The sequence below is a fragment of the Gobio gobio genome (genome assembly GCF_949357685.1).
Source record: "Gobio gobio genome assembly, chromosome: 7".
Taxonomy (NCBI): domain Eukaryota; kingdom Metazoa; phylum Chordata; class Actinopteri; order Cypriniformes; family Gobionidae; genus Gobio; species Gobio gobio.
The window spans coordinates 37,881,595-37,896,075 of NC_137103.1; the positions used below are offsets into that span (position 1 = coordinate 37,881,595).

Genomic DNA, 14,481 nt, shown 5'->3' on the forward strand with positions numbered 1-14,481 from the left:
CCTGCGATTCTCCTGGTCACTCTGTGGGATGCTGGGTGATTGGGGAAGGAAGGGTCTTTTGAAGCAACTAGTTGGACGGGCTTCCATTAATGTAAAACATTTCAGCTTTCAAAGTACTTTTATTCAGGCTCGGAATGGCTGGGTCCCCTCAGGAGCCCGAGATCTTCTTGAGAATGTTCTTTCTGACAATTTACCGTGAGGGGAGATGAGATAGCGGGCCCTTGATAGAAATTCAAATGTTTTGCTGTCTGGAATATCAGTTCAAAGCAAAATGTGGTGATAAAAAGCAGAGAATCGTGTGGCATGAAGGTTTGATATAGCGTTACACAATTCAGCAGTTTTTTCAGTCTGATTGGTCCATTTCTAGCTACTCTCATGTCTTTTGACTTGATATAGGTGCTTTTTGATGTTGATTTGTTACTCAAAGCCTCATGTTTTTGTTCAAGAGTGAATGTGATACCAGACATACAAAGAAAAGTGGTTCGGCAGTGTCTAAGACACTGGATCAGTCTTGGATATTATTGGTGGACTCAAACTGGATCCACCATGGAACAGCTTTACGAATGCTGAGTTATAGCTTCATAAATCCGTCGGCCCTCCTAATATTACCACTGTGATCTTCAAATATATTATAGGCTTTAAGTATACATATGACTTCCTATTAAGGAACCTTTTGTGTTCAGTTTGCACTGCAGTTCAACAACTCTCAACATAAACTGTAAGTTGAGGACCACAATGTTAGTTTAGACATGCGAGTGTCTAGACAGTGTTTTGATTTTAATCTGTTTTGCTAGTATATCTGCAGTGCTTCAAATGTCATATAGAAGACTTCACAGCTTGTATACACATTATTTTTTCTAATAAAAATGGTTGACAGTGTTGTTATTTTAGCTCTAGTCTGGGAGTCTGTATCCAGACCGGTTGTGATTACCAGTTCAAAAGGCAAATTTTTATGGTACATACTCAACTAAAAATGGGGTTACTAGACTAGAGATTGAATATCTTTGTCTTTTTATAACCAATATGTATAATGTTATTTTTTGTTTAAGCCACTTGTAACTGATGTGCAGAACCAAATTATTATTATTTTTTGACACAATAATAGCTGGATGATTATTAGACCCCCTTGTGGAGGACTCAAACTGGATTATTAGACTAAATACCTTGTAAGGTAACCTTATTGTAAAGTGTTACCAAATAATAATAACGGTTATTATTTTTATTATACTTATAATTTTGAATTAATTACTTATTATTATTAATTGAATTCATTATGCATGCATTGATAATGCCATGTATTTGGTCGTTATGGTTAGGCTAAAGTTCAACAGTTTTTGGGCAGAGGTGACCCTAGTTGTGGCTCTTTGTGTGAACGGTGTGAAGATGACCTAACCCAAGGAGTTTCTCATTCAAGTTGAATTAACCCCTGAGAAAAACCCCTTTCCCCTCCCTCTTTCTCTTGGCGTTTCTCATCCCTCCTCTGATCTAACCTGACAACTCCTGAGCTACTGTTTCCTCCTCCTGTTTAACTGAGACCACATTTCCCTTTGGATGGAGTGCTGCGTTCAGACCAATGGAAACTTCATCTTTTGGCCCTTTCCCTCCCACCTACATTCAGTCTCTTGAGCTGCATCTGGTTTGAATCTCCTGGCGTGTGCTGCTGTGTCACAGTTAGGCCCTGGAACTTGGCTTTAACTTTGGTTCTTCCTCCCTCCACTTCCTTTGGTCATGTGTCTGTGGTGTTTGTGTGGAAGAATTAAATGCAGGGCTTTTCACTTTATGGCCTTTGGTGGATCAGCTGGAGTGAAGTTGATCCCTCTCACTAGATCTTTCTCCGCACTGTAATCCCAGGCGCCAACCGCTACTTCCCCGTAAATTCACATAACATCCGCTCGTCCAAACTGATGCATCTTTATCTTTTAACTAGTGCACCAATGGCCAGTTCAAACAGATATTTCCCTTGTTGCATTTTTATTGCTTGTAGCTTTCCATAAGTGACATATTTCCTCCCGTTTATCAGGTAAACACAAATCATCGTCGTCCAGTACACAAAAGCAAACAATAAAACCTGCCTAACCTTTTAGGTTAAGTGTCCTTAGTTTGAATTGTGTAACATAACCATTCAGTGTTTATTTGCAATCATATTATTTGTTTATTACATCACTGAATACTGACCCAGCTGAGCATAAACAGTTGAGTCACCCTTTCATTTTGTGGTCCAGCCTGCATTGGGAAATTTTATTCTGTATCATATGCTGTGGTGAAGTAAGCACTTTTGACACAATGGCACAAGTTATTTCTTTTTTCCTTTATTGACAGGAGGAGGCTCGGAAAACCATCCCAAAGATGCTGGCCAATCTGGATCTGGGGCGTACAGAGAAGTGCGTACGGTTGAACTCTGTGTCTAGCGGCCTGGCGGAAGCCGACATGGAGGTCATTCTACAGGTGGACGTGCTGCCCACCGCTCTCATGCTTCCAAAGGTGGAGAACACAGGAGAGGTGCAGTGGGTGAGTGAATCATGACTCTTTAAGCATTTCTAAACAAACAGTTGACCTAAAAGTGCATTCTGTGATTATTTATATGCTTTCTCTGGAATACAAATTATCGCGATACTTAAGCCACGATACGATATTATTGTGATTTAAAAAAAAAAAAAAAGCGTTATGCTAAGTATTGGAACATATTAATACATATGAATGGCCAAGCACATTTTACTCTTACTTTAGAATTAGTGCCAGTTCGGGGGGCGGCAGTTGCTTGAATGGTGGGTTCGTTGTTATTCTTAATGAAAAAAACAACAACAAAACCGTACAATGCGCTGAAACCAAATCTTCCAGCGTCGTCTTGTTATTCAGCTCCTCGCTCTCGTGATGAATGAAGACTCTGTGCGGTGACTCTCGTTCGGCTCACACTGCACGTTCAGTTTTAATTGTAGTGTCTGTTCTTTAACTGAACTAAATGATTTTTGCTACTGTAAAAGAATCTAAACGATGGTGGGGGGCGGTGCCACGGTAGGCAAGTAATATAACCGGTGCTGTGGCTGAACACCGGTAACACCTGTAATACTGGCAACACCGACTATCGCAGCAAGCGTTGTATAATGAACGAGTGCACTGACAGTGTAGATTGTAATTGCAAACAAAGTTCTGATGCATTACTGTTTGCAGATGGCTTGCACTTCAACACAAATTATGCAAGAGTTTGCTTCCTGCACACACAGTTCACTGCGCACATGCGTGTGCTGGCTTGCACTTCAACACGTAACTAAAACATAAACGTGGACAGACCCACAGTTCACTGCGCACATGTGTGTGAGCGAGAGCGATGTGCTGTTTGTGGTATGACGGTCTGAAATAAATATTTCAAATTATTATTATTTCCCGCGTTATATGCGCGGCGCTTGCGTTAAAATTTAGCACAATAATAGCTGAAATTCAGTTCCTGAAAATATCGATACTTGCCGTCCTTGTATCGATACAATATCCCCACACAAAATATCGTGATACTATGCTGTATCGATTTTTTTTTTTGCCCCCACCCCTAATTAAAACTATACAGTGCAGTGGCAAAAAATATTTTAAAAGCACCATAAAAGTAGTCCATACAACCTTATTTTTTTGTCTTTTTTTTCAAGTCCAGCTTAACCATGGCAGCTTTGTGTGTGGAACAGAGCAACATTTTATATTTCATATTTATATTTCAACATTTCATATTTACTGAAAATCAACAATTTTCAATATACTATACACTACTGTTCAAAAGTGCGGGGTCATAAGATTCTAATATAATTAATTCTTTATTCAGCAAGGATGCATTAAATTGCATTTGCAAAAAGACATTAAAAGACATTTGCTACAAAAAAATCTTTATTCATCATTAAAGAGTTCCAAAAAAAAAATGTTTCGCAGATTCCATAAAAGGGTCAATGACGTGGCGTGTCAATTCTCTTGTCCCACCCCCCGATATATCCCACTGAGATCAATTTTATGTCTGAAAAAAAAGCCTGCGATGACGCAAATATCGTCATTTTTGGCCAGAGGCTAGAGACTACAGCCAGTAGTAGGAGCTAGTTCCGCGTGTTTTCAACCCGCCCATAGGGGTGGGATCTCACTCACAGAATGTAAATGTGCACGGCCGCTCAGGCATTCATAACAGAGCGGTGCGAAGCAAAGCGAGTGTAATAAATTCTTATGAAAGTTAAGCTTCCATAGGCATGAACTGAAAACGTGACAGACTGGACACGCACCGTGAATGAATGATTGTGAGGCCGTGAATGAATGACAATGTGGCCGTGAATGAATACCATACTCATCTTAGTTTCGGTTTAGAATTAGCACCAATTCGGGGGCGGGTTGCTTGAATTGTGGGTTCATTAGCCTATTATTCTTAATGAAAAACACAACAACAAAACGGTACAATGACAAACTAGCTTAAATAGGCGCGTTTACATTTAGCTTTGAAACCAAATCTTCCGCGATCATCTTGTCTGTCAGCTCCTTGCTCTCGTGATGAATGAAATCTGACTCCTGCTGCATTCGTGCTGCGACTCTTGTTCGGCTCATGCTGTATTGAGCAGACACTTTCCGTTTTTAATTGTAGTGTCTGTTCTCTAACTGAACTAAATTATTTTATTACTATAAAAATGAACACAACGGTGGGGTAGTGGCGCAGTGGGCAAGTGATGTAAACGGTAGGAGTGGCTTGGGAGTGGCCTCGTAGGCAGCGAAACAACTTTCATCCAAGTGAGCAAAAAATAAATGTCTTTTCTCAGTCTACAAGGCACCAACTTCTAAAATAATCTCTGTGTGTATCAGCGCATATAAGAACGGCGATTAACTTACCTGTATAAACTGTGTAAAACATGCAATTACCATAGTAATTCTGAGCATCTATAAACAAAGATAACTGCTCCTGCATCTTTCTGTGTGCCTGCAAACTGCACTTGATGTGACTGACGGTGCGGAGTCACGTGAAAACCGAAATAACCGACATGGGAAAATTACATCGGTTAGAGGTTCTAAAATAGTTTCGATTATTTTTCGGTTAATCGTCCAGTCCTAGTCTGTCGTCACGCGGCAGCACTTCCGGGTCCAAACGCTCTATCTCATACCACAAGAAAAACAATGTGGTCTAATACTACAAAAAAAATTATCATCATAACCTTTATCTCCATACCAAAATTCCAGATGGCCAGACAGTGATTCATCTTTTATAAATTGTTAAAATATTAATGTCTGTGAGCACAGAGACTGTTGTGTAGACTGTAAGTATTTAAAATATTTAACTTTTTAAAATGTTTGATGTTTAATATGAATAAATAGCGCTCATAGTCAACCTTACGTTCCTTACGTCACGACTTAACAATCGCATATCAGTACATTTGTATATGCCAACAATGGTATAAATGTAATTACCCTTACCCGTTACATTTTAATGGGGAAAAAATTCTGATTCACCAACAAAAATTCTTAAAATGAGTACATGCCATTGCATTAGATAAACAACACTCTAATTAGAACATTTTGAATTTTTGCCAGTTTTGTTATTATTATTATTATTATTATTATTAATAATAATTAATTTTTTATCCATCATTCACAGAAAAATAACCATTTTCAACATTGATAATAATAATAATAAATGTTTCTTGAGCAACAAATCTCCATATTAGAATGATTTCCGAAGGATTGTGTGACACTGAAGACTGGAGTAATGATGCTGAAAATTCAGCTTTGCCATCACAGGAATAAATTACATTTTAAAAATAGAAAATAGAAAACATTTATTTTAAATTGTAATAACATCTCATGATATTATTGTTTTACTGTATTTTGTTCAAATAAATGCAGCCTTGGTGGTGAGCATAAGAGACAAAAACATACAAAAAATGTACAGACCTCAAACTTTTGAAGGCAAATGGGTTTTTTTCTCCAAAATTGTATCAGTACATTTAGCAAACATTGAATTGTACATTGAGGACTTGTATGTTTTCATCGTAATATGGTTAGATTATACCGGTAGTTAATGTGACATTCATGATAATTTTATCCCACAAATGGAAGGCTATGCCCTGTTTAATGTGAAAAATGAGAAACTAAAAATACCTCTGATGTGCTCTTGTATTTTCCATCATTTGTATAGAACACAACACTCTCTGAACTCGCAGGGTAAGATGAAACCACAGGTCTTTTCAAAGCAATAATAACAATCTTTTCTATTAGTTTGTACAGAGGATTTGATCCCTGTAGTCAGGCCCAGGGAGAAATGGAACTGTATATCTTGGCATCAGCTCAAGAAAGCTATGACATTTTGAAACTAGCTTCACAAGACAGATGTCACAAAAAACTTCTTTCCCCTGGAAAAACATGGCCTCTTCAGTCAACCTACCTTGATTCTGGCAATGTTGAGCTTTGATTTTTTTAATCCAAAAATATTCTAAAATAAAATGCAGGTGGACACTTTAGCCACTCGTAGATCTCATTATTATAGAGATGGTCAGTCAGTCAGTGACACTAGCATATAGATGGTCTCAAAGCTAGCAGACATGGACTAAAAGCCACAAAACACGCATTCCTCCTGATCACCTCCATGTGTGTGTGTTGCAGGAGGTGTTGAGGATTCTTCTAGACGTTTGTTCGTCCATCAAAGCAGGGCTTCCTCTGCCAGTCGGCCCCAGGAGGCCCCTGGTGGCCCCCAGCACAGCCAATACACCAGCCCCCAAATCCCTCCAGCTCATTTCCCCCAACCAGCCAACCCAGCCCAAATCTGCAGTATTCAGCTACTCTGCATGAGCACTGAAAAGACCTGAAAGAAGCCACAATGTCTTAACTAGGTAGATGAAGGGAGCGGAGGAGGGAGGGAGGGAGTCTGAGAGATGGAGGGGGCCCCTAGTCTGTTGCTCACAGTTAGTTTAGGCTAGAAGCAGGAAGTTTTTAACTAGTGGTTTTAATTAGCGCTCATATATTTCCCGGGCCGCTCGATGTTTCTTCCCTTTTTAATTGCTGACAGGTGCTCATATTTCTCTCTCTCATTCTTGTTCACTGCCATTTTGTATATTGCTCAAAAATATTTGCCGTCCATAGAGTAGTCCATAACCAACACAGCTAACTAACGTGTGTGTGTGTGTGTGTGTCTGTTTTAATGTATATTAATAAATTATATATAGTATTTATTGTATTATTAATAATTATTAATTATATTATTGCATATATATATATATAATTCGCTATAGTTTAGAAAATGGTAAATAAAATATGACAAGAACTCAGAGTTAAAGTCAGAACAAATTCATCTTGATAATGTCAGATAACTTTGATAGAAAGGTATGTAATGGATTACAGTCAACCAATCAGCTGTCAGCTGTTAAATTTAAGTACACAATTAATTAATACCAATGTAATTACCAAGCAATGCTTAATTTTGTTCAGTCTGTGGTGTAAGAGGTCGCATTAGATATTAAAGAAAAACACTTTGGCAAAACATGGTCAGGTCAAAGTGTCTGAATAATTTTGGTCATACATTTTTTTTTTTACATCAATTTTACTGGTCGTCCACTGTATGAAGAATTGTTGGTTATAATATGTCACAGTTAACTTTATTTTGCTATCCTCACTTACATGGTGTCCTCCTGCACCCACTAGTAAAAAAAATGATTTGGTGTCTGAATAATTATATTCTGCAACTCAGTAATACTCCAATAATATTATCATCTTACTAATATTGTTACATACAGTTGGTATCGGGTATCTTCTCTCAGCCACATGTTAAAATAAGCCCATTTTCAGAGTTTTGTCAAAGTAAAATTACCTATGCTATTCACTACCCCTTTAGCCTCTCAAAAATCAATACAACCTCTACACATATGTCACATTGAGGAATACAGCGTGTGAATGCATTAAAAAAGTGCACACATATGTGGTGGGGGTTAGAACATGCTCTCCACATGCTTTGCACACGGTCGAGCTCATAGCCGCAGCAGGATACGGGAGATTGTGAGCGGAGAGGAAGTCATGTAGCACTGACCTGACATGGGCCCACTGCTTTGAAAGTGGCGTGAGACAAACATGAAAGGAGAGGGTGTTTCTATCTTTCTCTCCTTTTTGCTGTCTCTCACAGCTCTGAACAGTTTAGATAAGTTATCATACTGGCTTATACAGAATCCTTACCAAAATTGACCATGTTTGGTCACTGTAGTTTCTGTAAAAATACCAGTTACTGCAGTTTTTGTTGCCATAATATATTTTTTGTGGTATATTGGGATTAGTGACAACTATCCTAAAAAAAACTGTAATATGCAGAAACAATGCAAGTCATTTGTAGGTTCATTCCTCTTAAAATGATTGGTTATTGGTCTGTTTGTTTGTGTTGTCTGACACAGCAACATTGAGTCAACCAATGGCATGAGTTAGGGGCGGGACTACCTGTTTGACCAATCAATGGCAGACAAACCCTTTTCATTACATTTACAACAACTGATTATGTTTGCAATTCTATTGCTTTAAATGTTTAAATTGTTCATTTTTAACAATGTGTAATAATAACTGCAGAAACTATGGTTGCTTTTGTGAAGGATATCTGGGCGCTCTGCAACTTTCGCAAGTTAAAAGAAAATAACAACATACTGAATAAACTATTTTAAAACTGCATCAGTTTGATGCCTTTTGCAAAGTTAGTTGTTTTTAAAAATTGACATTTACAGAGTGTTTTTAGTTTGAATAATCCAGTGGTGTTTAAACTCATTTACTGTTTGATTTTTGAATACTGTAAAATAATCATCAGCTATTAACTAAGCATTACATTTCTCTTTTTCCCTTATGTATGTGTTTGTGTCTGGGATGAGCAGTCAGCGAGTGTCTAATCCAACACACAACACAAAGTCGTACCACTACAAGCCTGATTATCTCTCTCTCCTCCTTCTCTTCTTCTTGTCCCGGCGGCCGGCCCTAAATCCCTCTGTTGTTTATTTTCTTCCCCTTTTTCACGTAGATGAGCAGAGGAACCTCCAGACTGATTTGTTGCTAAAAGATGGACTTACTTGTTTCCTTTTGTGTGAAAATCTTCTACTCTCCCTTTCTATCCTCTCTCTCTGTGCTTGTTTGACTGACAAGGCTTATTGGACTATAACAGGCGTAACTCTCCCCCCCTCCTCCTTTTGTCCACAGACAATTCTCCCACAGATTCGGAGCTGTGCGCATTCTTTGGCCGCCACACTACTGAGTCCTGAAAGGAACCAGCTCGAGTCCCGTCCCTCCCCGTCCGCTCCTTATTCTCCCCCCTCCACCACCACCACCACACGGTGAAATGAGCACTTCAGCAGGCCGGAAACATTTAATCTGGCCCTCTTTTGAAGAGAATTAATTGAAACTTATCCACTTGCCGCCTTTTTCGCTCTAGCGGCTCCCTCGCCCAAAAATCACTGCCTCGTTTCCATCCGGATCATGGTGGATGGGGCCGCCGTGGCACTTGTTGTCAAGAAGTGTGGGTTTTCACAAGCGGCCTATAGTGACCGGAAAAGCTTGTCACCTGAGAGTGGTATTAGCGTTTGCACAAGTGCGGTTCAATGCCCAGAATGTGTAAATATTGAAAGGGCCAGTCGGTCCCGTGACTCCAGTGCCGCTAAAGCCCACCTGTAATTTGTTGTCACTCGTCGACGTCCTAATGGCGCATCTCCATTAAAGGCACGTGAGCTTTTCATTTGATTGAGGGCTATAAATGCTTAATTTTGCTGCCAAGTGGCTATTATTTTGTGCAAAAATACAGGGCCGTCGAAGAGGGCAGTGAGGCGTCTGATAAAAGAGACAGTGAGGAAATGGAAGGGCCGTCAAACAAGCCCTACCCTCTCCCTCCCTTTTCTCCGTTCGAGGGGAATATTATGCTAAGCCGTTGGCGTTTTTATGTTGCCATAGCAGCATTACTCCTGCAGGGTTGTGACCTCAGATGATTACAGTACAAAGCTTATTGGGTCTTGAAAACCCCTTTGAAGATGAAAAGTCTTTGATGGTTTATATTTATGCAAATCTCTCAGATATGATTTATCCTACTGAGATTGAATGGGGAGATGATTAAAATTCCCCCATTAGAAAAAAATCCCTCAATGAAGGCATATTCTTTGAGCTAATAAAACAAGTGTGTGTGGGATATTTTAGCCTTTATTTGGAAAACTAGCCTTGACGTACCTGAGGTTGTTTTAATCTGCTGTCCCCAATGTGTGAAAGGGAGACGGAACGGGGGACAGGGAATTACACTTTTCTGCTTTGAGTTTTTTTTTTTTTTTTTTCTCTTCCCTTCCCTTCCCTTCCCCCCTCCTTTTATTTTTGTACAGGCTTTAAAAGAAAATATCTGACAGAGGGAGCTTTTGTGTGTTTCCAGATGATAGATTTTGGAATTTGGGCAACCCCACTGGCAGTCCACAGCTAGCTGTGAACTGGTCTGTTGGAAAAAATCGGAATGCTTTGGTCTTCAAAGCACCAAACTTCATTTTAAAGCCTTCTTAGGTAAGCTCAAATATTAGCGGGAAAATGAATAGCGCGGAGAAGTGTCGTATCACACGTCGCAAGTCTCACGAGTCTGTCCGCCGGGGGAAGCCGAGGCTCTGCATAAAACTGAAATGAAATGCACTCCCAGACAGCTCAAATCTCATCCTTCCCTTTTCATATTCAGCGCTCCTTTCTTTGTAAATTCAGACAGGAACCTGTAGTATATCTCGAGGGCCCCTGTGAAACAGGAGTTGTCCAAAGACTGTGTGAATCCTGTCAAGTTTTTGAAGCAATGTTTCTTTATTCTTCTTCTTTCTTTCAAAACCCTGAGTCAGAAGTTTTTTTTATTTAATTAGGTTTGGCTTTTGAGTAATGTCGTCTGTTTAAACTGACTGTGTGTGCGTTTGTTTCAGTTTGTTGACAGGTTTCAGCGGTACTTAAAAGGCAGAGAGCTTGAGGAACCCATCCGCTTGGTCACCTTTGTGGAAACTGCTGTGGGTCTGCTGAATTTTAAGGTAAATAACACCTTATATTTTGAGTTATACATTTGAAAATTGCCCCTATCAGGAATCAAAAAACGGTCAAAGTCATGTTGTTTTCTTTTTTTGTCTGCTTATAAAATATGCAGTTCTTTTTTTCTTTTGATTATTTTTCTTTCCCCTTCCCCCAAACCCTCTGTTGTGCTGGCTAGACGGAATCCCAGAGCCAAGACAGAGAAATATTGCAGAGTCACAGCAAGAAGTGAAATTAATTTGGAACCCAACAAAAGCATTCAAGAAATTCCATCTGCTCTGTGCCTGACACGGTCATATCACATTCCAGACTGTCTCTCACTAGTCCTGGTTCTGGGATTAGTTGCAGCCTTGGATGGTCTTCACAGATTTCTAGATTTCTCCATCCACAGGGACAGAGACGGACCATTAATTGTGTGTGTGTGTGTGTCTCTTTTTTTTTATTTTTTATATCTGATATAGTTCCATTTCTAAACACAATATAAAGAACAGAGGCATGGACAGCGATTAAGGGAGTATTGGTGGAAAATTAGAGTCGTTTGACTGGGTAACTTGATTGAGTGCCAAAATACACACATACACACTCGCACAGCTCTTTATTTTCTGTTTCTCTTGAAGGCAGTGTGTGAAGCTCTTCGAGATCTTGGGCCAAAGGCAGGTCTTCATCATGACGGAGTTGTCTTTGGGTCAGATGACTTCTGTGCCAGCATAGGTCTGCTATTTTTTTAATCTCACTCTTTAATACACCTTTTTTCCACTTTCTTTTTTGCTTTGTTTTGTGACGGCACCACAAATAATAAGTTCATGTAAAATATGAAATTGTACGATATGTCATTTAATACCCCTTCAAACTGCACACATTTATTTGTTATATGATGCTTGGGTTTTTTAAAATCACATTTTTGATCTCTTTTAACCTATAGGAGCCACACGCACTAAAGACGCTAAAGAACTCCTGTACGCTCGGCAGAAAGTGGTGGTCACCACCAAAGCATTCGGTCTCCAGGCGATCGACCTTGTTTACATCGACTATCAGGATGTTGAAGGACTGAGGCAGCAGGCCAGAGAGGGCGCGCTCATGGGCTTCACTGGTACGCTGACTGCATTACTTTTCTTTTCTGTTCACTTACTGTATTGCATCCTGGCCTGGTCCTCCTTTAAGCGAGTCTTTGGACTCAATTGATGTAGGATCTCAATGAAAAAATGCACTAACATATGTATAATGGCATATAGAGCATATACTGGCAGAACTAAGTAAACATTTCTGTAGTAAGTAAGAGAGGACCAATTATTGCCTGAAGTGATTTGCATCATAATGTTCAGGTCTTAAAGGAATATTCCAGGTTAAAGACAAGTGGTAATGGACAACTTGCCACGGATGCGATGGATAGAGCACAGCTTGTATTTAACCTGCAAAATTCCTTAAAATATCTCACAAATATTGTGCGGTGAATATTAATTACATTTCATAAATGATATATTTTATCCTCTGTAGATTAGTGGGTTGTTTTTTTTAGTATTTCTCTCCCTCTGCATCTAATATTTTATCGGACATTTACCTTATTAGTGCTGACATTACTGCTGGTTGTTAAATTTGAACACTTTGTGGCATCTATTTTATAATTGTATATAATGCTGCCCATATTGCATTGGTGATTTTATTTATTACCCAAGCTTTAAATGTCCTACGTAAAAAAACTATTTGTAAAGAAAGTTACTGGCATTTGTTTGTTAGTGTGCGCATGCGTGAATGTGTATCCGTTATTTGCGAGTGTGTTTGTGGGCGATAGACGTATGTTCGCAGCTTAGTGATGTGTGGGTTTGTAGCCAGGCAACGTGTGTGTGTGTTTGTGTGGAGTCCTGGTGAGCGGGTAACTGGCCACGGGAGGCCAGACACAGCCCTCCTCTGAGCCTCCGCTAATGAATATGTAATTGCTGTTTGCAGAATACACACTGTTCTCCCTGCACATCTCTGTATACACTAGCACTGCCATTCCTACAGAACACAGCACTCCTGTGCTAAAGAACACTCACGTTTCTCCTGTCTTGTTTTACTCATGCCATTTAAAAAATAAAAAAAAATCTAAACATCAGAATTCCTCAGTAATTCCATATAACACGTGTATTTGCTGAATTTTATTTAAGCCACCATTTTATTAGCATTCAAGCATTCATTTTAATACAGCAAATATTTTAGGAGAATTCATTGAAGAGCATCAACAAACATAGTCTCTCAAAAAATACCATAATACTATTACTACTGGAAAATCTTTTTTTTTTTTCTTGGTTATTGTAATGGGTACGACGGTGCAGTAAATTACCACAGTTTTACTTGAGTCAGTTTTGTATTTTGGAAGAAACTGTGGTTACCATACTAAGATTTTAAGGAATACAGATAGTCATGTGAGCCAGCAGAATTATTTACTTTTTGATAATTATTTTACGGTTTGTGGTGTCCCAGGATATCCATCAGGGTGCCACTGCAAGGTTGGTTGTTTTTATTTCCCCAGCAGCCAGCCTGCGGGTTGATCATGCCATGCTGCAGCCCATCAGCCGGGCGCTCTGTTCAGCAGCCTGTCATTAGGCAGGTGGGGTCGGGTTTGATGACTCTCTTCTGCCTCTCGAGCGAGTCTGAATTGGAGCGGCTCCTCGTGTAGCATGCGCTGAGCTCACCACCGTTCTGTTTGCCACTGCTAGTCTAAGGTCCCTGTGTGAGGAGGCCTACAGAAACACTGTTTACAGTTTACACCCTCAGTGTGAAGTGTGTGTCGGTGAGTGTGTGTTTATCCGTAGGCAGTTGAGATTGCATGCAGATAAATGTAGTTCAGCCAATTTTTTTTTGTTCTTCTTTTGCATTAAACTTGCACGAGCAAATCTAGTACTATAATATTTCATGCAAATACAATAATTGGGGTCTTGGAATGCTTTTTATTAATAAAATGGTTAGTTGAAATTAGACTTTTTTTTGTCTTTTTGAAAATCTTTATTATAAATTAGAAAATTGTAGCCTTAGGATAGGATCGGTTTAATTCTTAGAAATAGCATGGTAGACGTATTTAAAACATTAATCAGCCATTTTATCTACCATGAGAAACACTTTTTCCAACATATTTGTTCTTAAGTAAATATATTCGTTTGAAAATAATAATTGGGCAAAATACTACAATGATCAACAGACAAGCAGTTAAATCTTGTACAAAGCAGAAAGGCCAAAAGGTTACAAAAATTAAGATGAGTCTTACCATACATTTTGTCCTCTCCTCTCGTATGTATTACTGCACACATTGTGTCTAAGCATTATAACTCCCCACCTATGAACTGACTTTGGCCCTTGTTTATGTCTTTAGGAGGATTACCGAGTCACAACTACACAGATATGGTGTTGTGTAATGAATAAGAATCGTTCTGCTGATCTCCTAAAATGAAAGAATATAAAAAGGTTATATATTAATTAAGAAAATTCAAAATAAGATTTTCCTTCTTTCTTTTATTC

The 14,481-nt window shown here is 39.1% G+C and overlaps 3 protein-coding genes across 3 annotated transcripts in view; 2 read left to right on the forward strand and 1 right to left on the reverse strand.

Annotated features, from left to right (window-relative positions):
- piga (phosphatidylinositol glycan anchor biosynthesis, class A) overlaps nucleotides 1-14,481 on the reverse strand; it is an 882,343-nt gene that overhangs the window by 759,680 nt on the left and 108,182 nt on the right. The window lies entirely within an intron of this gene.
- LOC307129066 (uncharacterized protein) overlaps nucleotides 1-14,481 on the forward strand; it is a 538,951-nt gene that overhangs the window by 475,376 nt on the left and 49,094 nt on the right. The gene's annotated exons all lie outside the window — the stretch shown is intronic.
- Nucleotides 1-14,481, forward strand: part of clybl (citrate lyase beta like) — a 71,937-nt gene that overhangs the window by 53,024 nt on the left and 4,432 nt on the right. Inside the window, exons 3-6 of the mRNA XM_079822278.1 lie at nucleotides 2,320-2,508; nucleotides 10,890-10,991; nucleotides 11,607-11,700; nucleotides 11,912-12,079. Of these exons, the coding sequence (XP_079678404.1) occupies nucleotides 2,320-2,508; nucleotides 10,890-10,991; nucleotides 11,607-11,700; nucleotides 11,912-12,079 (553 nt within the window). The remainder of the gene's footprint in view (nucleotides 1-2,319; nucleotides 2,509-10,889; nucleotides 10,992-11,606; nucleotides 11,701-11,911; nucleotides 12,080-14,481) is intronic.